Source organism: Platichthys flesus, chromosome 3, assembly GCF_949316205.1.
Source record: "Platichthys flesus chromosome 3, fPlaFle2.1, whole genome shotgun sequence".
In the NCBI taxonomy this organism is placed as follows: domain Eukaryota; kingdom Metazoa; phylum Chordata; class Actinopteri; order Pleuronectiformes; family Pleuronectidae; genus Platichthys; species Platichthys flesus.
The window spans coordinates 20389492-20414996 of NC_084947.1; the positions used below are offsets into that span (position 1 = coordinate 20389492).

The following is a 25505-nucleotide window of genomic DNA, read 5'->3' on the forward strand; positions in this document are numbered from 1 at the left end:
CATATGTCCATGACAAGGAATAACAACCTGGAAGAAAGTGAAGAATCAGCTTACATCCCTAATAATATTGATAATGTCCACAACGCAGCATTAAAAAAAAAAAACCTTTCTCTGGCCTTATTTAAATAAAGACTAATAATTAATACTTTATTTCCTTGTAGCCTATACATTTCCTCCTGGACAGATCTGTATGCTCACACTTGCTTTGATAGAAGTTAGTGGGGTTTAATTGAATTATAAATTAAAAAATATTCTCAGTTTGATTTGCACAGATTAGATGGCCCTCAGAGAGGAACTTTTTACTTGCATACTTGAGTACACTTCAGAGCCTTTATTTTTCATTGAGTAAAGGGGTTCAATAAATACTTTTACTGGAGTCATTTCTGACACAAGTATCTTTACTTCTACATGAGTAAAGAATTTTCCACCTCTTATAATGTCAGACCTGCCAGTCAGTCTTAGAAGGGGGCGTGGACCCAAACTGAGGTCTCTGCCTGACAGGCTGAACCCAGGGCACAAAATACTCCAACCCCATACCTGACGTGTAAAAGCGACGCAGGGCCTCTTTAGTTCACGTGTCTGTCAATCAAACTCAGAATAGAGACATGCTGTGTTGTGTGAAAAACCCCAACATGTCGGAGTGTTTCATTTTCTTAGTGAACACACTCAAAGTCGCTCTTTGTGCACAGTTATAACGTAGTAGTCTGTGATTGGTCCGTGATGCGGAAGCTCGTGTTGACTGGCTCGGGAAACCTCCACAGAGAGGACGTGATTCGACGGAGCACCCGTCACTCATCGGTCACGGGGAGTCTCAAGTTAGGTAGCGCAGTCCCGCCCCCTGCACACTGGCTGAGCCAATGTTAGAATCTACACATTGAATGAAAGTCAGCGTAGCATCAGCAGAAGCAGCAGCAGGAGGCTGTGTTCCCAGAATATCTGCAGCCTGCACTCATCTGACAGCTTGTCGAGCGGGCAGCCGGTGACACTGTGTCCGCACAGAGAGGAGAACGCGTTGGCAGAACAAAGACTCAGATTGTCGCTGAAACGGGAAGAAGGTAGGAGACATTTGCATGAGCGTTAGCCAGCTGGGCTCCCATAGACCAAGTATTACTGGTTAGACAGGTAGCTAGCTAGCGTTAGTCACTGCTAATGTCTCGGTACTCCTCACTGCTTGCCTAAATAATACGCACGTGGTAACATTATGTCGCGGATCTGTCGACGTGATTCTGTTGATAATAAAACTGTCATTTCCTGTGTCTCTGTGCTAATGCTACTACCGGTGTTGGTGTGAACGTTAGCATACTGGCTAACTCTGGGATATCACGTTGCATGTCACCACGACGAGCTTCGATAGCCCCTTACGGTAGCCGTGTGTGACCAATGTAATATACGGAAGGGTTAGCCCTTGGTTTCGCTGCACGTAGCCAGGTACCGACGATGTCTGTGTCTGTGTGCAGGACAGCGCTGTGCGGGGCAATGCAGCGGGTCACGCCGCACCTCGTCGCCGGGCTGGTCGCAGCGGTGCTGTCGCTGCTCGCCGAGCAGTGCTGGGCGGACGGCGGGGGCCCCAGCCTCGCCGAACGGGTCATCTGGGCTGTCAATGCCGGGGGTGAAACACACGTAGACGTGCACGGGATTCACTTCAAAAAGGACCCGTTGGAAGGGAAGCTCGGTAAAGGTGAGTCGCTCATGTGATTGTACGTGTCTTTTTGTCTGGCTTCGCCTGTGAGGTGATCTGCAAGAGTGACATTGTGAAGGTAAATGCTGCTGCTCCTCGGAGCCATAGACTGTATGCTCGGAGCCCGGGGAGTTTTTGCAGCAGAAAATCTGTGCGTGCTCCTGCTTCCGCAAGTGAGCAGCGGTTAATGAGGAGTCAGCATAGAGGGCTGCAGCTCCGCCCATCTCAGCGTGGACAGGAAGCAGGTGATGATGATGCGATCTAATTGACTGTAGAGTCCTTCATGGCGTCAGCTATGTGGCAGAGATGCTGGAAGTGAAAGTTTTCGTGATCAGTGTGGTAATCTGCCATTTGAGACAAACAGGAACCTGTATTTCACATGGTGGTGGAAGTGGGGAAAAGGCCTCCTGTAATGGGGTGCTTTGCTGAATTTAAAGGACCATCAGTTTCCCAGCACTGCAGGTATTATCGTGGTCCCCTGAGCAAAGTGCATACTTAACTTGATGCCTTCTCCTCCTTTGCAGCCTCCGACTACGGGGTGCGTTTGCCAATTCTGCGCTCCAGTCAAGAGGACCAGATTCTTTATCAGACGGAGCGCTACAACGAGGACACTTTTGGATACGATGTTCCCATTCGCGAGGAAGGAGACTATATACTGGTTATGAAGTATGCAGAAGTTTACTTTGCCCAGTCACAGCAAAAGGTATGACAAAGAATCTATCAGACATCATCAAGTCTACATGTGCGTGTGTTGCATGTTTTATCTGCACAGTTTGAATGGACAATATGCGCAATGAACACATTTTTAAGGTATAATTATTATTTATAATTAAAAAACTACCCTGTCAAGTGCCCCTGAGCAAGGCACCTTACTCCCCCAACATCTGCTCCCCGGGCGCCGTACATGTCGCTCACTGCTCTGTGTGTCTTGCACCAGATGGGGTAAAAGCAGAGGTTCAATTTCCCTACCTGCATGAGTGTGCATGTGTTTGGGACAAATAAATGCGTCTTAATCTTAATTTCATTTTTCTCTCCTAATTTCCCTGTAGCTGTACACTGGTGTTCAGACAGTATTCTAGGAGTGGTTTGAGTTACCATTGGGGTACTCTATTGATGATGCCTCAATTGTTAGGTTGTGTGTCTGTGCGTGTTAATCACTATGAAAATCTGTATTACTAGGTGTTTGACGTCCGTCTGAACGGCCATGTGGTGGTGAAGGACCTGGATATTTTTGATCGAGTGGGCCACAGTACTGCTCATGATGAGATAGTGTCTTTCTCTATTCGACGTGGCAAGCTGAGCGTGCAAGGGGAGGTATCCACTTTCAACGGCAAGCTCACTGTGGAGTTTGTAAAGGTGAGCTGTTTTTCCTTTTCTAATTATATTTTGACAACTTGGTTTAGTGTTAACGGGTTGATAAGTTACAGAAATTGACTGTATGTGAACGCTACTTTTACTTTTTTAGGCAAATTGGCTCAAATCTGGTAGTTTTACAGGTTGGCTGATTGGCTGTGTCCATCTACTGGTAAAGATAGTTTGAGAAAAGATAGTTTTGGTCATACTTTCTCTGCAAGACTAATTCTGCAGTAAGAGTGTATAAGTAAAAATTATTTTTATAGTTCTCTGAAGAAAGAGGAACATGCCACATATTTAATATCTTTCATTTCAAACTGCATCTATTTCAGACTTCAGGTCTTTTTGAAGCGTTTGACCCACCAAGTTATATATTTCTTTCATGACTGCTGGACTGTGGGCCATGTTTTTGACATCGGACCCAAATCTCATCAGCTTTTATCATATTTGTTTAATACAGCGTTTAACTTTGCTCTTTTGCTCTCACCAGTCTATTTTCTGTAAATCATCTTTTCAACTTCCCCACTATTCAATATTTCTTCAAGTTAGTGGTGGCTTTTGTTAATTTCCCCTTTTCGTGTGATCCCCGTTTACTGTGATTTACGAGAGGATGTTAATGATATCCAAAATATCTGATAGAATTTGGAGTTAGTCTGACCATGAACCCTTCATTCTTAATCTCTGAAAAGGGCCAGTGATAAATTCAGTAATTGTTTCACTCCTTTCCTTGTCACATTTTATTCTTTGCTAGTAAATCCACTGGGCTCTGCCACATGCAGAAGGAGTAGTGCTGGTAATTTGTGTCTAACCTGCACAATATCCTTTAGCAATGCTCTTCCTTTTAGTCACTTCACACAGCTTAACCTGTATTGCTATCGTTGCTCTAAAACAGGATCATCTCACACAATGATGCTCTATGCTTTTGACTTTTGGTATGATATTTATAGGGTTAAATCTAATTCGTAGTAAATGGTCAAATTGGCTGTATTTACATATAGCGCTTTTCAAGGGAAAGTGCTTAACTGTACAAACCACATTCCCCAATTCACACACACATTCATACAGTTCTGAACTCAGCCTCAGGGACATTTCAGAAGTTGAGTGGCATGCCCCCAACACTTCAGCATGCAAACTGGAGGAGCCAAGGATAGAACCACCGACCATCTGGTCAGCGACCCGCTCTGCCTCCTGAGCCAGGTGTACAAACCTTCCCCACAATGTGACTAGGTGTATTTATTCCCACAGAATTGAATTCAAAGGGAACTTGGGAGGACGTATACCTCCGCCAAGGCTTAACAGTCTCCTTATAAAAATCACATAAATTTAGTAGATCCTGAATGTTGTTTTTATATGCAACTGCGCACCCTCAAAAATATTTGTCCCGAAAACATTAGATTGATGGTTTTCATGAACTATCGTGCATTCAAAGAAAATGTTGCAAACGCCTTATCACTAAATGTTAAAGAAAAATCCTGGTGATCGGGATCTGAACCAAAAACTAATGGATTCTTCCATAACCCATACCGCATCCTTCCACCTTGGTAAGCCGCTCCGTATTATACTACCTAACAGACACATGAACGCAGAGGAAAGTGTAACCTCTTTGGAGATGTTTGCTCATATCAGCACCAAAACATCCAACATGAAAAACATCAGTCAGAGCATTTTTTTCCGGACTCGATTATTATTCCCTTTAAGCCCTGAATTCCTACAAATTCAAAATAATTTATTTGGGAGTTTGCAGAACATGTGGCTTGGCGAAATATGTAGCGTGGCTTCTTACATTTTTTTTCTAAGTGACCTTTTTTTTTTTTTTAGGTCACTGATTGTCTGTGCTTTTATTTCAGTCGAGAGAAACAAATCCTCTGCTCTACTCTTTTTGCAGATTAAAAAAGGCATTTCTAACTGTTTTCATCTTTTATGATTAATGTTATAAATACCTATAACTACTTACTGTCATTTGTTTAACCTGCATCATGGGGCTGATCTGTTCTTTGTTTCAGGGTTATTATGACAACCCAAAGGTCTGTGCTCTCTATGTAATGAAGGGAACATTAGAAGGTGAGTCCTGACACTGAACATATTGAAACAATTAGCCTTTTGCATAAAGCAATTGTAAACCTAGTAGTAACTGTGTTATACACCAGCACTTTAGATACATCCCAATTTTTTTTGTACCTTTCTTTTATGTTCCGTGTTTATTTTAAATTTGACAGATGTACCAAAACTTCAGCCTCACCCTGGCTTGGAGAAGATTGAGGAAGATGGTGAAGATGGTGAAGATGATGAAGATAGTGAAGTAGGCGAGGAAGGTGGAAAGAAAAAGTTGCCAGCAGGTGTGAAGAACAGGGTCCAGTCTGGTCCCCGAACACCAAACCCATACGCAGCCGATAACAGCAGTCTAATGTTTCCCATCCTCGTGGCATTTGGGGTTTTCATCCCCACACTGTTCTGCCTCTGTCGGCTGTGAGGTCAAACAAGCTGTCAGGAAGACGTTAGGAGGACGAGGAGGACGCAAGACTATGAAGAGAGAGGGGGAGAGAAGAGGGGAGGGGGTCAAGGTGACAACAGCAGCACAGGTTGAACCGAGGGCTCGCAGAAAATTGACGACGACGGCGGTAGGAACAAAAGGAGACAATAATTTTTTCGGGAAGCCACCTCAAGATGAAGAAAATGCTGCTGGTGAATTGTACCGGAGGACAGAAAAGGAGAAGTAGGAAGTGTATACTGTGCGCTTCTTTGTGAATGTGTTTGGCATCCACCTCTGCGGACCCTTTTGAACAATGTTTGTAATTTTCCACTCATGAGACTGGGCGGGATTTACAGAGGCCAGTCCTCACGGTTAGAAACCACATCTCAGCAGCTATGGGACACTCAGGAGTGATTGGTCTGGGCCCGTTTTATAAACTAAAAGCATTGTTTTGTATTGGGTGTGGCAAGGAAGCACACTTTAACACTCCTGCTGCTCCTGCTCAGCACCTGGTCATACATGCTACCTTTTAATTGGATAGGGTGCTGCAAAGAAAATAGATTAGAAAACATGAGTCTGATGGTTAACGGAAATGCAATTGCCATTTAAATGCTTTCATTTTCAATTTGTTTTTTTTTGTCTGTCCACTCAGATCTAGTTAGTCCTGCCTTGACGTGCCATCATCTGCTTGCTGTTCAATGTTGAAACATCGAAAGGTTCACGTGGAATTAGCTCTTTGGCCAGCAGGATTATTTGCTATCTGCTGTCTTGACTCGGCTTGCCTTTACAGAAATATAAAACGGTTTTCAGAAATTAGTTCATTTGAGTGTTCATAGAGAAACGATTCCTCTACAGTATCTACCCATTGTCCTTTTTTTTTTTTTTTTTTAAGGATCAATCCATTTTAAAAGGTGTGAAGAGACAAGTGTGCGAGTCCTGATTATCACGTTGCTTTACGTCATCTTTGTTTTCATTATTTGTCCATCAGCGATGCAAGACTGCCTTTTTGTTTCACCAAAGAATGTTTTAGTTTTTTTATGTTTAGGGAAAATTGGGAGCTGTTTTATTATTTGACAAACCACTTAAGATTGAATCTGATGTTTGTGGCAAACGGTTAGGTTTATAATACACTTAATAAAAAAACACCATGAAATTTGTTACGGTTTATTTAGAGGAACATTATGTTCCACATTTTAAATCGGGGGGGGGGGGATTAGGGTTAGGGAGGGGGTTGTTTTATCTTTACATAATGATGTGTTGAATCTGATTGGGCCATGAACTTCACTCCATGTTATCAGACTGAAAGAGAACAAGCCACAGTAGCTCAATGATAATATAATAATTTAGAATCACCTGTGCCTGTGCTGCATGTGTTTGATACAAAGTCTCTCTGTGGCAACCAAAAGCTCATCCACCTGAAGTGAGAGAAAGCACAACATTGGTATCCGTAGAAAGCCAAATGTTTACCAGATGTTCCAGATAAATTTTCCACATTCTTGACTTGGCCTTTCAGATCTGTTGGCTTTTCGTACTTATGTAGACCGTACCATTTAGTTAATTCAGTGCAGTTAAGATGCCTGTTCTTGATATTGAACCGATTGGATAATACATGATCATTGTTGTTGTTTTTTTTCTACATGGCCATATCATTGAGTTAGTTAGTTAGTTTCAGCTTTCGGACAAAGCAATCCTTTCTGCTTTATATCCGAACTTAGAAGCAGCTTTGTTCTTTTTTTTTTACAGTGTTGTCTTGTAAATCCTCCTATTACTTATCTAGTTACTTCCCTTAAGTGCTTAGCTCTCCAAGGACAATTTTTTAACTTTGCCTGTTTCACTAATGCGTCTTAAATTTCCCACGGGCCCCTCACCCAACCACCCAACTTAGTATTGCTGTTGCCAAATGCATTACTTGGAAAAACTGTTAATAATTCAGTTGTTGCGGATTCTCCCCCACTCCTTGATCTCCCCTTCCCAGTGTGATTGATTGGCAAGAAGTTTGTGCTATAAAATGTTGTCTGTGTTTTGGGGGTTTCTGTTTTTTGGGGGGGGGTTATGATTTAATCTTTTCAGCTGAAAACTCGACACCCTTTTTTTTTTTTTTTTTTTTTTTTTATTTTTTAATATAAAAGAAGGAAGGACCTTTCTTCTTCCTATTGGATGCTGCAGAAAGTTAATTATTTCAGCACCAAAGTCGTCATGTTCTGTTTCTCTACACAAGTCCACACAGTTGCATGTGTATATAAGGTACAAGATCACAAGTTTTGTTGTGTGACGGCAGTTTTGATCTCATCACTTTTGTGTTTTAGCTGAGGTGTTTCTCTCTTTTTTTTCGTGAGGAGGACTCTGTGGCTTTCCTCTGGGGAAGAATAGTTGTTGGTACAGAATAGGAAAAATAAAAAAAAATTAACAGGCAGCCAGATGAACTGTCGGTAAAAGAGTAACAAATAAAAGAGATTACGTCTAAAAATGTGGGATCTTCCATTCTATTACATATAATTTAAATCAGAGTGGGGCTGATCTGGAGATATTTTATAATACACTTGGATTTGTATGTTTGAATTTTTCCTCAGGATCTGTTTTGTTTTTGAGTTCTTAAAACAGGATATGTTATTGGTGTGACATTTTGCACTGCCTCATGTATTTTAATTTTGATGTGTGTTTGTCTTTGTTGCCTTGAATTATTGAATACAACGTGCTTTACCATCATTCGCCTTGAGGTTCCTTTTTTTGTTGGCTTATATCAAATTTTCTTATTTGTTTTCCCTCTTCTCAGTTAAACCCACATTTCAGGGGGAGATCTTCATACCAAACAAGCGGCTCTTTCTTGACATTAGACATTGTAGGATCCATATACATTCAGTCGGTTGTTCACGTTCACCTAAACTTTTCTTGGAGCAAAGCCAGTCAAACACAAGTTGAAAGGTCTGAAATGTCAATGTTTTCTTTTTAACTCCTCACCAGCCTTTTTGGAACTGTTGTGATCACTAACACCTCACAGCTGAATAGACTGGAGGGGAATGAAGATTTGCTCTATTATTTATTTACTTTCCACGAGAACCAAAGAATTTCTGTCATTCCATCCAGATTCTTTAACAGTGTCTTAAAAGGTTTTTGATTTCTTTCATCCCCCATTACATGGTAAAGCAGTAGAAAAACACAGGCAGCAAACAGGTCATTAGATTTGTCCCCACATATCATCCGCCTGTCATGAAACAATCTTTTATTTTCTCTGTAATTGTAAAAAAAAAAATAATAATTCAACTAGATGCTGTTTCCCCTCGTGTCCCATTTTCAAAGCAGCTGAGATGTGAGATGAATTTAAATTGAGACAAATTTGAACAGCGAGCCAATTTAGGCCATCGTATGCGTACATGAAGGGCGAGGTCTTCCACCAGTCACACAGTGGGATTGAGAGACAGTGAGCGTGAGCTAAAATACGAAACCCATTGTATAGCGATATATATACATGTGTTGGATAAAGACAGGTTATTTTGATGACTGTGTTGACTGATTTTACTCATGCCATGTACACCTGCAAAATGGGAAAGGCTAATTATATGCTGTCTCTTTTTAATAAATGTGCTATTTTATCAGAATGTCTTGTTTTTTGGATTCCTCTGTGTTTGACAAGTAAAATCCAAAGTATTTTTGGAACTGTGCAACCTTGTGGGCACTTGCAACCCTTGAAACTCTTCACGTTTTCGTCTAACGTTTCCTGAAACAAATTAACAGAGCAGCTAGGTTCATCAGGGTCACAGCAACATGCACAGGCCCTTTGTTTGTCCAGGTGTCTTTTTTTCCACCTTTTTCCACCAACTGTGAATACTTCTTGAAATAGAACCACATATCTAAATGCTGCTGGGAGCCGAATATTTAAAGACAAACACAGCTGAACAAAGTAGACGAAGCACGTACACACACTGAGGCGGCCACACGCTTTTGTCAAGAGCCATTGTTAAATCGAGTTTTAATAACCAATGAATGACTGCATAAACTCCCGGTATATCATATTCACTATTTACAAATTTATATATATATTTTACAAAACATAACATTTATAAATTAATAGATTTTTTGTTGAAGTGCATTATTTCCTTGTCCCTCTTTTCAAAGGTAACAGATAAAGCAGTTTCCATGCAGTCCCAGTCTCAACATGGCTTTATCTGTAGTACAGAGCCATGAAAGGTGTGTGTGAGAGATGAACACCGCCACTCCCGCAGGACACCCCTGCTCCAGCCTGACTGCAGCCCAGCACCAGCTCCAGAGCAGGCAGCCCGCTGGCCAGCACATCCCCCCACGCGTGGCTGTTGGCGTCATGCAGAGTGTGAGGAGCAGGGTTTTCTCTAAGTGGATCCCCCCTGGAAGAAAACGCCACCCGCCGCATGTTCACCAAACTGGGACCCCCTCCTCCGGCACCACCTGCCGCCTGCTGCAGACTCTGGAAGAGAAATAGCAGATCCACTCTGAGCTCCAGCCTGCTGCCCCCAGACCACACACTGTACCTAAAGGAGGCAAGAGACAACAAAGTTTCAACCAGGCCTGAGACCACCAGAGGCTTGCAGCTCAGCACTGTCTATGGAGGCCTAAAAAAGGCAACTAAATGTGATACTCATATCGAGAGTAGTTTTTACCTGGTTGGAAGGCTGCGCTTTGCCATGGATGGAAGCACAGGGTGGATGTCCAGGTGCTGCGGGTTGTTAAGTTGAAGGTGAAGCTCGGCTCTCGTTACTGTCAGTGACAGAATCTCCCTGTTGAGGAGAAACTCCACATCTCTATCTGGGGAGGACGAGAAGAAGAGACAGTGTCAGAGTCAGGTTACAGAGCAGTACATACTCATGTCAGGCTCGATCCTGATGAATCTCAGGGATCAGAAAACAATCTCTAGCACAGAGGTGATGTTTTCACTGCTAATACCATGTTAATCTGTCAGCAGGACATCTCAGCAATTCATGAAGGGGACATTAAGGCAGCTGAAACTCATTTATATGCAGATGACACCCTCCTCAACACCACTGTATTAATCAAGCTATTAAGTCCCCCAAACTGCCTTTCCAGCTAAATTTCTTTCACCTCTGCAGCCTAAGACATTCCTGCACACTGTCACTCTGTCAGCTCCACAAGCTGGATGAACTGCAGAATGTAAATGGCATCTTGAATGTGTGTATGTTCAAAACGCCTCTCAGTGGGTCTGGACAAGTTTTATCTTTGCAAAAGATAAGAGCATATCTCATCTTATCTAATGCAATCATCTTGGTGGCTATACACCTGGACCGTCTTCAGAGCTCTGTGGGCTTTTTTTTACCTAAGGAAGGCTGCCTTCTGTTATTCCTCACGTACACATATACCATCAAGAAATCAGTTTAACCTACATTTAAGGCAATGATGAGTTGTGATGCAGCTGGAGGATTGGTCACCAGTTTAAAGGCTCTCAAATCCTCTTTCCTGCCTGATAGTGCTCTCGGCCTGCAGCCCACGCGTAGTTACAGTAGCTTGAACCACAGTTAGTGGAATTATCCTCACGGAAACAAACCTGATATTCAGTTCTCCGGTTAAGCGCTGCATCACTCGACACCAACCCCACCCCCCACTACACATCAGCATTACAACAGAGATTATTAGAACAACTCTTACCTCCTCTCGAACGACCTTGAATCCCTTTGACGCGTCTGCAGGTTAGTCCCCCGTGACAGCATTGGTAAACCCGTCGGACAAAGTTGAAAAGAGATTTGCCGGGGAACACAAGGCCTTGCGAGGCTCCCGGGGAAAGGGGTCGACCACGGAATTGCAAAGTAGTCGCGTTATCCCCGGGTGCTTGTTTGTTTTCCAGCCAAGGCGCCGCCAGCTCTGCGCAGCGGTCCCGGTGCGCCTCCTCCGTGCGTAAAGTTGGCCCGGTTGATTCATCTGCTCTTCTCGACGACGGCGACGCAAATCCCAGCGCATCTACTGCGCGACCGTATACTCCAGTGTTACTTGTCATCACCGAGAGAAGAATTAGAGCAATCCAGATACAGTGCGAGCAGGCCATGGTGGGGTGTCTAGATCCTGACTCTCGGATCCTCAATGATGAACAACAGGCTGCTTCTGTGTTGTGCCAGCTCTCCTTCCGGCGAGTTGGCTCTGCCGGCTTTATACCCCAGTGACAATGGGAACAACTTACCACTTAGAATTTGAATTCTGGCCCTCCTCACAGTCCCTGCCCCTCTTTTTGTTCGTACCTTTAACCACCCATTTGCCCCCCATCGCTTTCTTTTAATGCGCCTGCATAATAAGGCGCCCCGAAGAGCGCCGACCCCATCCATTCAAATTCAGCCGCTGAGCTAATGACTCTAATTACTCCATATTCGGATCATCAGGAACGATCTCATTCACAACACACGCAGCACAGAAACCTGAGGAAGGAGCTTGAATGATAACATTTTATGAGCATGCTTCTCAAACAACCGTGCGCACGTCATCCTCCAGTCAGCTGGGACCATTTTGAAACGAGGCATTAAGCCCGAGGTGGAAAACAACTGGGTCCGGAGTGCAGGGTCACATGCAGGCCGCTGATGGCCCTAATAAGGCCGTGCAGCCCCCGTGGTTTTTACACAAGCCTTTACAAAAGTAGCTCACACAAGACTCGACACAGAGAGGATCCTGTTTCATTTAATTTCCACTAATAATTAAATAAAATAAACGTCACAGTGCAAATGAGAGTTTAATAACACATTTATGTGACAACAGTTGATTTGAAATAAATACACTTTTTGTTTGTAAAAGGGCTTTAGCAAAAGTTTGATTATGTACAGAAGTTAAACAGTATAAAGATTTGGTTCTAAATGAATGAATACAAGTACAGGGCATTTGTACTTTGTACCGAAGAGAAATATGTGTCAAATGAAAAGTCCAGAAAAGTCCAGTGTATACAGGAGTGTGTTTTAGCATAGCAGAAATCAAATGTAAAGCATGTGAGTAACTAAAGAAATGGCTAAAACCTTGTTGTAAACATGTGCAGATGTAACCTGATAAAAATCGTAACAACATAAATTACTTACATTTTCATAGCAAATTCCTATTGATGATACTAGAAAACGAGGTCTTCAAAATGAGTGCCATAGTATTTCATAACACACCATAAGCAAATATCACACAATATGTTAACCATGGCAGTTCACAAAACAGAGGAAGCTTTTAATCATATTTTAGTCAAATTTGCTGTGTAAATGTTAAAGCTATTAACAGGATAGTTTTTCTTTGAAAGAATATCAAGAGCAGACAGTCACACTGTTGTTAGGTCAGAGCAGGTTTACCCCGTGCTTCAGTAGTCTGTGTCGGGCCTTGCTGGGCAGCGAGAACGCGCTGTCCTGGTGGTTGGGGATGCCAGAGTTCCTCAGCGATCCCCCGTGCTGCTGGAAGTAAGTCTCCTGAGCCACGCTGCGGGTTCCATACACTGCTGCACCGGCACTCCTGCGATTCAAGCATAAAGAATGTCTTCATGCAGCAGAGCAGAAGATAAAGAGATGCAAAGAGCAAGGACAGACAAGATTTTGTCTTCCAGTAAATACAGTATGAGCTGTTGCTGCAGTGTGATCTATGCAAGTAAAGGAAGAACATTCAGGGATTGGTGGGATGTAGTGATAGACACGATGTACTGACAAACCTCCACCCCCGACCTATACTTGAGGAGCCATGAAAGGCATGAGAACCACCCCCCCCGACACACACACACAAAACCACCACCACCACGTCCCTGCCATACTGACCTGATAATAGCCTCCTGCAGAGTTTTAGTGTTACAGAAATGCGAGTGAAGAAGCGATGTTGCCCTGACAAAAGGATGCTCCGGGGCTCCCCCTGGTCGACCAGACAGGTTGGCTGCAGAGACACACAATAACAGTGGCACATTAACCTGGACAGGCATGCCTGCTGCACAAAGGAATGCTGACCTCAGTTTTACTAATTAGCCGTTAACTCATGCAAAGACAAATATAAACTTCCAAACCCCACCCCAGTGTCCGAGAAGAGATGCCAGGGATTTTACTCACTCCAGCAGAAAAGTTAAAACTGGAAAAGACAGATTCAGAGCAAAGCCAAGTAAAGGAAAAGTCAAAGAGTGAATACAGACACGTGTGAATCTTATGAGGCCTTACTCGTCAGTGTGCTCTGAATGCAGTCAAAATGGGTAAAGATGTAGGGACCCGGAGCCCCCAAGGCCCCTGGAGATATGGTCCTCAGATGAGCCTCCAGTCCGTTTAGTGACGCCAGGCTGCTGTGATACTGGATACAAACCATAAAGGCAGAGCCAAATATTAGCATCACAAAGGCCAATTAGTGCACTCATGCACTTAAATTCAAATTCTGCTGAGTCACAGCTGGTGGATTATAGAGACAGACATTGTGATGCATTACATCTGCTGTGTCATGAAGCTTCTTTTTGTTCCACTCATCAAAAGAAGTGAGGTCAGGTTTTGTGCTCAAAGAGTTTCAGTATGGAAATGTGACAAACATAGCAGAAATCCCCGTTATTGGCCGCGTGGCTTTTGTTTCTCACCACTTCCTCCATAGAAGCTGTGTCACTCAGGAAGGGAGGATCCACCAGCAGGGCCAGCACCAGGCCTTTCACCCGGTGCAAGTACAGCGTCATGGGGATCAGGGGACTCTCCTCTGGGTCGTCAGAGGCACCAGAGGAAGGAGGGGGATCTTGCACCTCCGCCTTTTGACCTTGTGCACTCCCACAGCCATCCACGCCTCTATCTCCCACCACCTCCTCATCATCGTCATGTGATTCCTCGAGGCCTGACTCTGCCCCTCGCAGGTCAAATTCTTTTCCGCAGCCATTGATGAGGGAGTTTTCTTCAAACACAGAGCCATCTCCTTTGCTATGTACCTGGCTGTCTCCACCTTCGCTGCTGTAAAAACTCTGATAATACGACTCGTTCGGTGTTTCAAGGGAATGTTGTTCATTAGAGAAAGGAGGCTCGGGGGACTGCGATGGAGGGTTGAGGGGATCGGCGCTCTGCGATGGAGCTGGGCTGGACACTGAGTAATCGGATTCTGACAGGCAAGGACTGAAGGACACCTTCTGAGGAGAATGGGAGGGACCGAGGTCAGATGAGTCGGACTCACTGGAGGCCATTTCAGATAATGTTCTTGACAGGCGGGTCTTCTTCTGGGGAGTGTCTCTGCGCGGAGTAGAATGGGAACTGGAGGGTGGAACACAGTTTCAGAAAGTCTTTTTAGTCCTGCATCATGGTTTAAGCTACTTTTTAAAGTCTTAAATACTTGCTTTAAAAACTAATGATCCAAATCTCACAAGGGGAGGACACTACCTGAGATCTTTGTCGACAGGAGCAGACTGCAGGTACTGGAGTTCAGATAAGGTCAGGAACACTGTAGTGGAGCTGACAGCAGCAGCAGATCTGCCAGAGGCCCCTGATCCATTGCGCCTCTAAAAAAAAAAAAAAAAAAAAAAAAATACTGTTAAAGCAATGTTCAGCTTTTAGGGAAATATTTGTATTTCGTGTGTTACTTTGAGCACCACTTTGTATATTTCTGGTGAGGTAGATAAGGAGCTCAAAGTCACTCTCATGTCTCCACTTAATATCTTGTGGACTGATGCAACATGAATAAAACAGCTTTTGTTGTAGGAACAGTCACTGTTGAATGTTTAAGTTAGATATCAACCTCCTAATCCCACAATCTATCTAACTAACTGTCTGTCTGTGGAACACACAGCTCACAAATCATTCATCTAATCGACTACAGACTTGGCACGTGTATTCTTTATGTGTTGTTTTCTTTATTTTAATATATATATATATTATAAAACAAAATTAATAATCTTAGACTACTTCTACTATACTACTAATATTAACAATAATCATCATCATAGTAATAATGCCTTTTGTCATAAAAAGGTTGGAGAAAACAGCGCCCCATCCACGGATGTAAAAGAAAATAGAATAAAAAAATATATATTTATACAAACAACAAAACCCTGATATTAGAAACATTACATAAAAGCCGGTCTAAAAAGGAGGGTTTTTAATTTATGTTCAGATATATCAACATTTTCAGACTAAATCTCATGTGGTACCTTTGAGTACGTTTCACTCTCATGGACCATGACCTTCATTGTGAGCTTAGGAGTCATCTGTGTGCTGACAACTCTGAGGACGAGAGGAAGAAAAGCTCTGGTTTTTCCGACTGCTCATGCTTACAAAAACAATTTCTCGGAAAATGGATGATGTCAAAATGTCAGCTTACCTTCCTCTGAATAGGATGCAGCCTGCCAACACTAGAGGGCAGCGCTGACATGCCTGAAGAATAAGGGCAGCTTTGAGCAACAGAAGTGGGTCAACCTGAGGACAAAAACATATATTTTTTTCTAAAAGTAGATGAAGTGAGAAGTAATGAATACGGAGATAGATTAAGAATAATACTTATGTGTTTATTGCTGGAATACAATTATTAAAGTGGGAACATTTCATCTATCATGAGGCAGGGTCGTCTCAGAATGGGTTTTAACGGGACTTAACGAAATGGCCTTTGAAATCGGCACATTTTAAACGTGGTCATTTAAACTTTTGTGTGGCTAAGAGGCCAGAAAATAACCAGGATTTACTGGCACTGCCTTGGGAACATCTAACCTGATTCCCTTGAGACAATGAATAAGCAGAAGTTTGCCTCTGTGTTTCTGTTAAGACACATCGAGGGCTTACACAATAACACAGTCATATCCTGTCAAAAAAAATCAAACATATAGTTTATGTCCAGCAGCATCACATAAGACACTGCAGCTCTGAACCGCAGATGGCTAACAACATTTAGTGCGTACATTAGTTGAGTCGATGGTACGTAAACAGCTGAAGATGCGATGGAACTCGGAGGATCCTGGCTGCAGGTGTGAGAGGTACTGCCCCCATCGAGCGGCCAACGTTTCCTGACTGTTAAGCTACAGCACAAAACAAGCTCAAATTACAACATGCAGAGACAGACATAATATTTCTGGGGTCAAAGTTCTTCATGTATTTTTTTCAATATATACAAAAAAGATAATAATAATTTCACACACAGTAATACTAAACTGTGATCATCTATCTTGTAAGCTGTTCTTTGATGCAAAGCTGAAGACCTTCCGGTTTGCCACCACCTTTTATTAAATCAATTCATCAGTCTTTTATTACTGTTCCTTTTACGCTTTTATTTCTTAGTTGTTGTTTTTAATTCAACACTAAGTATAATATATATTTCTAAATGCTCCTTCTATATATTGTCTTATGATGCTTTTACTATTTGCCATAATGCCTGAATTGCTTTGCTGTCGAAATGTGCTACACAAATAAACTTTCCTCTCCTAACGTTGGTCAATGACTTAAAACAATCCTCTTACAAACTCTTAGGGAACAAATCAGACTTCCAACATACAGAGCTGTTGTAGAACTAAGAGGACGACTGGAGTGTGTACCTGGTAGCTCTGCCGGACAGAGCCATTGTAGAAACAAAAGAGATTAATGAGCTGATCCAGGAGCTCACACACGCTGGTGGTGGGGACTTCCACTGAGCAGCCCAGAGCCTGGGAGTAAAAAACAAAAGAAACATACATCCCAAATTAAACAGGCCAAAACAAAGTCTCCTTGAAATGTTGCAGGGGGACCACATGTGAGCGCACTCACCCAGAAGAAGTCATCCTTCATGCGGATGGCATACTTGCTGCGACGTAGCCTCAGGAAGCGCACAGGAGAGGAGGACAGCTCAGACACACAGCGACCTACGCCAGCGAGCTGTCCGCAGAGAAGCTCCTGCTTATCTACAGGGGTCTGCAAGGAACACACAGGGCAATTACACAGAAATAATAATAATTCAAACCTGTAGATTAATATACACACAACACAAATGAAGGAACAAGGATTCATTTTTCAACATACAGGACATCCACCCACAACATGAACCAAACGTGTAAGAGTTTGTGTGGGTCAAACCTCTTCAGGATAGAAGTAGCAGATTCCCTCTCTCGTGGGGTCCCCCTCTCCTTTGACCTTTGATCCATCGTAGAGAAAGAAATAAGTACACCTGCAAAATAATAATATATTTATTTGTACAGCCCATTTCAAGGAACTCAGACACTTTACAAAGGATTTGAGCCTGGCTGTGGAGGGCTTTGTGGGTGAGTAGGAGGATTTTGAACTGGAGGGACAGGGGTGATCATGGGAGCGGGTGTGGGTAAGCAGACCAGCAGCAGGATGGACATAAGTTTGTTAAGAACTTAGGAAGATGAACCACAGAGGATGCTATTGACTATTGAGTTAATTCTGGATGTGATATAGACAAGGATCAGGGTTTCAGTGGCAGAGTGGGTTAGTGATGGATGGAGAAAGACTATGTTTATTAGCAGAAAAAGGCAGTTCTCAGATAAATGGCTTAATGTTTAGTCTGCCTACACGTAAACTGCAGATTTGATTCATATGCTTGTAAGGAAATGTCAAAAATGTATTAAAGGGCCCATATTGTGTAAAATACATTTTCTGGGTTTTTGGTATCTGTAATTACTTGAAGGGGGTCAGTAGGGACCCTCAAAGTATGAAAACAGTCACTCCGTGGACTTTTTCACTCAGTCCCTTCTAAGAAATATGTTATCGAAATTTCTCGATTCGTATTTCCTCCCCCGTACGAGTCATTCAGGATCGCACTTACATGTGGCTGGTCTTCTAGGGCAGCAAACATAACGTGACTTTCAGCCGTGTTTACTAGAGTGAATGCCCCAGAATGAGACCTGTGATAGGCCTGGTATCACTCAAAGTGCAGTCAGCCAATCAGAGGAGGGGCTGAAACAGCCTGTTTGGTCCGCAGCTCCAGAGAGAGGTAATGGAAATACACATTGCAGCAGTTTTTTCGACTTTAACCCACTGATATATCAGCTTAGGGGGACAATACCTCAAATTAAATCCCAGAGAGGGCCCTTTAGAGTTGCTTTTGTGCAGGAGGACTGACTGTAGGCAGCAAGCTGAGCTGGGAGGACTGTTACATTTATGTTGTACTATATCAAGTCAAAGTCAACTTTATTGACAACTCTGTACAGGCCATAGACAGGATTGAAAGGCTGTTTTCTCTGATTCCCAGAGTAAACAGATGAGTAGTAGACATATAGCCAACCACACACTCAACATACAAGTAGCACAACATGTTAGTACACAGCGTAGTAGGTATTTAACATGTTATGTACTAAAGTAACATACAAAACATAGTATGCATTTAAAAGGTACAGGATAGACAGGGTATGAGTAGTGCAAAACAGAATAGTGCAAAAATAAATTGAGCAGTGAAAAAACGTACTGTCCATCCATAGGAAGAGTAGAATAGCAGCAGATGTAGTAGAAACGCATCAGATGTAGTAGAATAGCAGCAGATGTAGTAAAATGGAGACAGATGTAGTAGAATGGAGGCAGACGTAGTAGAATAGCAGCAGATGTAGTAGAATGGAGACAGCTGTAGTAGAATGGAGGCAGATGTAGCAGTGAAGACAAACAAGTGTGGCTCCCATGGATAACTCCTCTCAGCTGAGGAGACAGTGACTAGTGATCAGAGAGGTGTGTTTACATCCACCCTCCAGGTCGACAGTGTCCGCAGACTTCATCTGAGCTGATCTCACCTTCTTATTAGCTCAGCCATCACCGAGGGAAAGCCCAGAGAAAGCGGAGAAGGTTCCTCGGTCATCAGTTATCATGTGCCCATGTATCCCCACGCTTCCGCCGAGCTGCAGATCCCCTCTGACACCGAGCACAGGCGGAGTCAGTTGTTAGAAATCTGTCTGCGGGATGCTCCAGTGAGCTCTACATGCTGTATAAACACAAGGCGCTGGATGTTGACTCTCCGCCGCTGTTTCTCTTCGATGCGGCCGTGGAGACATCGGTGGGACTGGGCTGCTGCCACCTGAGGAATGCGGGGGAGTCACACGCACTGGAAGTCATGTGAAAGTACGGCGAGCTCACCGGGACAAAACAAGTCGCCGCTTAGAGCAACGTGCCGCGAACGAAATCATCTGTTTCCGGAAGTAAACTCCTCGTTCATTTTCTCCTGTGACGTCTCAGAAAACTCCTCACCAGAGTTTTAATTGTGGAAACCAAGTCGAGCTAAATTCAGTATCCCACTTTTTAGTCGGATTGAACAGACGAAATACCAAAGAAAATACATTCAGACAGTTTCAACTGCAAATGGAAAAATTTGTAATTCTTTAAGAAGTTATATTGTTGCATCTCCTGAAGAAGGGGTTTAAATCATCTTATGAATAATATTCCTTTTTCAGAACGGTGAACGTTTTCGGTTTTATTTTCCGTCCAAACTCTTTAGGAACCTTGGTGGTAAATAATTTTTATTAAGATCTGACGTTGACATTTCTAAATGTTTATCTACTTTTTCTCAAGATCTCCCCAACTGGAAACCCATATTCAAAGATGTAACCAGAAGCACAAATAAAAGTAAATTGATGTGGTGTATTTGCGTAAGTGTAAATATAAAAAATATTAAAATAACTACAACCTACTTTGTACTAACTGGCAATGTAATATTCTAATTAAAGATATACCACATAATGCTGACTTAGTCTAAAACATTTTATAAGGAATTGGAGATGTGGCCAGCCCGAGACTGGGCAAAGTTTGTAGACATGGGCCAGCGGCTTAAGACCTGACCTTACAATCTGGTCCAACAGCCTGCAAGTCGGCTACTTCATAGCCTGGGAGGATGCTGTTGATGAAGTGAATGAGAGGATAAGGCATTTGGGGCAGAGCAATGTGGATGGAAAGCGATTCTCATTAAATAGTGCAGTCTATAGGAAGAACGTACAAGGGATATTTCTAATTTTTTCCTATGTTTTAAATGAGGCAGTTTAGTTTAAAAAGGCCTAGATCTGATCTACTGAGAAGGACACATGGCCTTCATAGTATTGCCATACAAGCCAGTAGCCAGTCAGATTTACCTTTGTATCCTCAGGTTCAGCCTGTATCATTGATATCAAGGGAGATTCTCAACTGGTGGGGTTGCAGTCTGTTTTCAGTGGGTCTCGTGCCTTGGCCTGGTCAAAAAATGTATCCTGTGCTTTTATTTTGAAGGGGATTATTTATGCAGCGTAATGCCGCCTATTCACACTCCTTTACAGTATTTTGCATTAATGCCTTGTAATGCTAACAGACACCCGCCATTTCGCAGCATAGAAGAACAGCCGCAAAGTTTGACTTCATATGCTAATTGAGCATGAGTCGAACTGAAGTTACTGAAGTGTTATGTATGCTGTATTACCTTGTGTCCTTAAGATGCATTTTTTGTATTAAAATGCAGCTTATTGAGTGTAAAAGGGAATATTTACCTCTCTAGCATTGCCACCTGCTGGTCGTTCTGGTATTTCATTAAACTTTTTTTTGTGTTGGCATACTGTGATATTCTGTACCATCTCAGGTTCAAACTGCACCATCTTTCATTGAATACATTTGAGGAGTTGGAAATTTTCCTCGATTTGGGTTGCGGCTTATCATTAAGCCACTGGACTAAAGCATGCATGCCTAAATCACATTGTGTCCTTGCGTATTGCTATTGTAGTTATACGCAAAAGAGTTGGTGCCTCTCTGTCTGGCGCATCTGAGTTAGAAATGATAGTCCCTGAGCGTAGAAGCTATAATATTCTGTTAGTTGGCCCTTTATCTATAACCTGACGATGTGTATTGCTTGGAGAGTGAAGGGATTATGTGTGGAATTCATGTGTATAGATGGTCAAAAATTCCTCAACAGTTTTTTGCTGGCACCCTTCTCAGCTCAATAGGCTATTTGCACACAGTGGTGCTGACGTAAGTCTGTGTTTGTAAATGGCATACTTAAAAAGAGGATGTTCGTGAGCCGCAATCTGAGACAGGTCGGCGAATGTTAAAGAAGGGAGAGGTTCCAGTGTTGTTTGAGTCAAACAATTACTCCGTCCCACTCTGAGACCAGGGGTTTGGAAGGGTAGGCAGCAACTGGCGACAGAACGCAGCTCACCGGATGAGGAGGCCTTTACTGTTCTGCTGGCTCAGACAGAGACATCCGGTTTTTCAGAAGGAGCAGACTTAGATTATGAGTTACGTGAAGTGCACTAAAATGTGCTAAGCTCACAAACATATTCACCCGTCACAATTATAGTACAGTAATTTATGAAACTAGAACTAAGCCAACCTAGTTGTTAGTTATTTCTATTGGCATATGTACTCCTGATTGTTGTGTTGTGCAGTAGGTTAGCAGTAGCAGCGGATATAGTATTATGTGTGTTTGTGAGAGTGAGAGACAGACTGACAGGGCGAGAGAGAGTAAAGAAGGCTAATGTAATCATATATTTGTGGCTGAAGTACTCATATATTTGTCATAATCATTAGTGAGTTCATAGTAGACATCTGAATTGTATTTCTATAGGTTTGCATCCTTTGACCACCACATGCACTTCTGCGCCCCGCTAGAGCAAGCACTCCCTTCTACGGTCAGTGTTACACAAGCACAGAGAGGCCGCTTAGCAGATCCAAGTTCCACTCTAGTATGTATTCTTTATAATATAAATATTATTGACTATGTGTGAAGTTCTCTATATTAATGTGCTGCTATTTGAATGCACTTCACAGGAGTCAGGATTGTATGGAGCAGTTGGACTGCTTTATTCTGCAATGTATTGGACAAACACACAACCACAGTTGTGAAGTATAGTTGTAAGTTGATTGAGTCTGTTCCCACTTGAACCATAGTGTGAGAATGTTTTTTACAAAGAGATAAGTGATCAAATAGTGGAAACTTTTGTTAAGAAAAATAATTCAATTATTTATACTAAAACACTACTCGTTATCACAAATTCTTTAAACATCAAATGATAAGGTAGCTTACAGTAATTACTTAGTTTATGCCCGAGTGAACAGAGCTGTTTTTCAACTATGGTTGCGGTCCCAAGTTTAACAGGAATCAAACTTTTCAACTTCTCATTTTGAGTGTCCGACCATCTCAATAGACTGACCCTTTGGACTTTTTCCATCCCTGTCAGTAGCTTCATAACCTTATAATTCATAATTAATATTTTGGACTGTTGTGATGGAAATTGATCTGGTGAGACTTCTGTAATAAATAGACTAGATAATCATATACTTTATTCTTTCCAAGAAAGGTCAGAAATCATACAGCTTACAAAGAGCTTTCTGTCTGATTCTGCAGAGGGAATGACAAAAAAACATTTGCAGGCGTATGCTTTTTATACAGATGCAATGAAGAGGTGTGTGTGTGTCTGGTGTATGTGTGAGAGAAAACTATGTGTGTGAGAACCATGTGTGTGAACTGAGTGCATAGTTGAATCTCAGGACGACAGACACATGCTGAAGGCCTCTTTGAGGTCTTGGTGGGGGAGATGAGCACAGTCTCAGATTTGTGGCTCTGATGTAATTTAAACAATTTCACAGAGAGAAATAGTATGCATAATCAGAGATATATATTATATTCTGTATAATGGTAAGATTTCTCATTACACTGTGCAATACTGATTCTCACAACACTATTGTAGATACTTAACTATTTAACACATTTTAAAACATTTTTTATTTCTAAATTATTGTTATAAATTGTAGCATAATGGATTTGTTATATAGTGTAGTATTACAAAACACCTTGACAAAGATCAGGGTTGATGGAATTAAAAAACGTTAAGAGAAACATTACCCTAACTTTGTTTTCTTTTGAACAGACTCATTCCCTGCAGCCTATTGAAGAGATGTCCATGGTTCTGAAATGTCTTGCACTTGGTTCAAAAAAGCCTGACCTCGCTAACCTGTCCACAGTCAGTGGCACACTTACAAGTGGAGCAACTTTCTGTTTACTTTATCTGTATCCAGTGGAAAACATCTGGGAACATTTGACAGCAGAGTTCAAGGACTATGCAGACATTACAGTCACCCTGGACCGCATGGAGCTGAGGTGCCAGGGCCCATCATCGCCCTCTCTCAAACGTGAAGTGTTCTCAGCATACAAGTCCCACTGTGCTTTCAAAGGTTAACTTCGGGTTGCTCCTAATGGTGCAATCACAATTTTTTACTCTTATTGAGGGCAGAGGATGTCACACCTTGTTAAGCCCTATGAATTTTTTTGGGATTTTTGAATGTGGGTAATACAAACAAAATTAGATTGATTGATTGATTGATTGATTGATTTCTCCACTGTATGCCGGATCTATCAGTGACAAACAGATCATGCAAGAGTCTGGAATTCTCTCCCGTTTAAGACCTTGGATGGCCATCATGGTCTGCCAAGGTTTTATTATTGATGAGTTTTTGCCATGTAAGATCTATAGGCCGACATTTCTCTCTGGCAGGTCCCAGATGTCTGCCTGTGAGGTCAGGGAGATGCAGAAAATTGCATGCCTCAGGGTGCACGTTGAGTGCCTCATACACCAGGTGAAGTAACACAAGTTCTTGACAGAGGCTTTTCGGCAACTAATCAGCTGTATGCTGCTACATGGCTCCTGACAAAATATGAAAACAGGCCGCTTTGGCCAAGAAGCCAGAGTAGCTTTTTCAAGATTCCATCACCTCCATCCTCAACGTTGAAGACCCCTGGACCAGAGGATAAAATGTTAATGCTGTAATTTTCATTTATCTGCATGAAATCTGTTTTATATTGGACTTAATTAATATGTGTTTATTCAAATACATTTACTTTTTTCAATGTTGATTAAATGATGATCTGTAACATCACTGTGGTATGAACCTTAAATGTTACTTGCAATCGACCAGTTAACCAAGAGAAGAAGAAAGATATTGGCTCCAAAATGTTTTCTTTTCAGGGTCATATCACTGGGATAATTTGTCAGGAGTGGGGGTAGCTACCAGTGGTTGCCAACATCCGTTTCAAAAGATTACTACTTGCGTACCGAGCTGTGAATGGATCTGGTCCAGTCTACATCCAGGACATGGTCAATCTTTACACCCCAGCACGTTCACTCTGCTCTGCTTCGGCCAATCGGCTTGTTGCTCCCTCATTGCGAGCTAAACACTCATCAAAATCACGACTGTTTGCTGTCCTGGCTCTTAAATGGTGGAATGAGCTCCCCATCAACATCCGGACATCAGAAAGTTAACACATCCTCCTCCTCAAACTAAAAACATACCTCTTCCGAAAATACCTTGAATAGAAATTTTAGAAACCATCAATTTAGTAGCACTTAAATGGCACTTACCTATAGCACTTTGTAGTTTTGCTTTATTTTTGAAGAATTTGTACTTTCTTAATTGTTGTTGTTCTGCGTTTGATCCTTCGGGGTTGAATGCACTTATTGTAAGTCGCTTTGGATAAACGTTTCAGCTAAATGAAAAATGTAAAAATGTAAATGTATGGTGAGTTCGGAGGGTGGACTAGCTTGGTTGGAGAAAAGAATACGATTCTATGATGACATCATACGGAGAAGATGTACGAAATGCAACGTTTCAATAAAATATTTCTTAAAATGGGCTGAGTAAAAAAGACTGTTCATGTTAATATTAATTATTATTTATCAATTATCAAAGTAAAATGTTTCTTTAACACAAATGCTGTTGTCATGTAAGTATGAATTTTGCCAACATCTAGCCAGTGGTCATTCATTAATCATCCAGTTTTACATTGTACCACAAATATTCAAAGGAATTTATTTGAGTTAATTCTGGATTTAATTCAGGCCCGACCTTCATGTTCATAAAATATTTATTATCAAATGTATTAAAAGGGGAAATCTAGAGAACCAGGAGCAAACCCTCTACATGTTCTTAAACATTAGTCCATGCATTTGTGAGTTATTGTACTCGTACATATAAACATACAGCCCCTTAAGGGTGGGCCAGAAATTAAGGACCAGACAATATGTCCTCCCTTTCCCAAAATGTCGTAACTCCGTAGGACGTAGGCTCTAAGGGTTCCTCACAAAGACATCAAACTCACCCACACTCACGACGATCCCACACAATAAAATGGGAGAACTTGGGCACCCAGAGATAACCCTATCAA

At 42.2% G+C, this 25505-nt stretch overlaps 3 protein-coding genes across 6 annotated transcripts; 1 reads left to right on the forward strand and 2 right to left on the reverse strand.

Annotated features, from left to right (window-relative positions):
* The first annotated feature begins 840 nt into the window (after positions 1-840).
* mlec (malectin) lies at positions 841-8207 on the forward strand. Its single transcript, XM_062384168.1, has 6 exons — positions 841-1055; positions 1458-1678; positions 2203-2381; positions 2858-3034; positions 5035-5092; positions 5248-8207. Exons 2-6 carry the CDS (start codon positions 1477-1479, stop codon positions 5499-5501), a joined length of 870 nt encoding a protein of 289 aa, XP_062240152.1. The 5' UTR covers positions 841-1055; positions 1458-1476; the 3' UTR covers positions 5502-8207.
* A 1150-nt stretch (positions 8208-9357) lies between these two features.
* si:ch211-170d8.2 (uncharacterized protein LOC571755 homolog) lies at positions 9358-11666 on the reverse strand. The gene is made up of 3 exons (XM_062382026.1): positions 11133-11666; positions 10133-10277; positions 9358-10003 (listed from the first exon to the last, which is right to left on the reverse strand). Exons 1-3 carry the CDS (start codon positions 11524-11526, stop codon positions 9661-9663), a joined length of 882 nt encoding a protein of 293 aa, XP_062238010.1. The 5' UTR covers positions 11527-11666; the 3' UTR covers positions 9358-9660.
* A 462-nt stretch (positions 11667-12128) lies between these two features.
* On the reverse strand, positions 12129-19453 carry hps4 (HPS4 biogenesis of lysosomal organelles complex 3 subunit 2). 4 transcript variants are annotated; one of them, XM_062384181.1, is made up of 13 exons: positions 19129-19450; positions 18813-18965; positions 17462-17552; positions 17156-17299; positions 16948-17055; positions 16318-16434; positions 15747-15841; positions 15577-15649; positions 14810-14928; positions 14032-14683; positions 13631-13757; positions 13244-13355; positions 12129-12947 (listed from the first exon to the last, which is right to left on the reverse strand). In XM_062384181.1, exons 1-13 carry the CDS (start codon positions 19191-19193, stop codon positions 12776-12778), a joined length of 2028 nt encoding a protein of 675 aa, XP_062240165.1. In that variant the 5' UTR covers positions 19194-19450; the 3' UTR covers positions 12129-12775. The 4 variants fall into 4 exon arrangements, with proteins under 4 accessions (XP_062240165.1, XP_062240180.1, XP_062240173.1 ...); XM_062384196.1 differs by having other exon boundaries at positions 18813-19036; positions 19129-19449; XM_062384204.1 differs by lacking the exon at positions 12129-12947 and adding an exon at positions 13488-13544 and having other exon boundaries at positions 19129-19453.
* Between the last annotated feature and the right edge of the window lie 6052 nt (positions 19454-25505).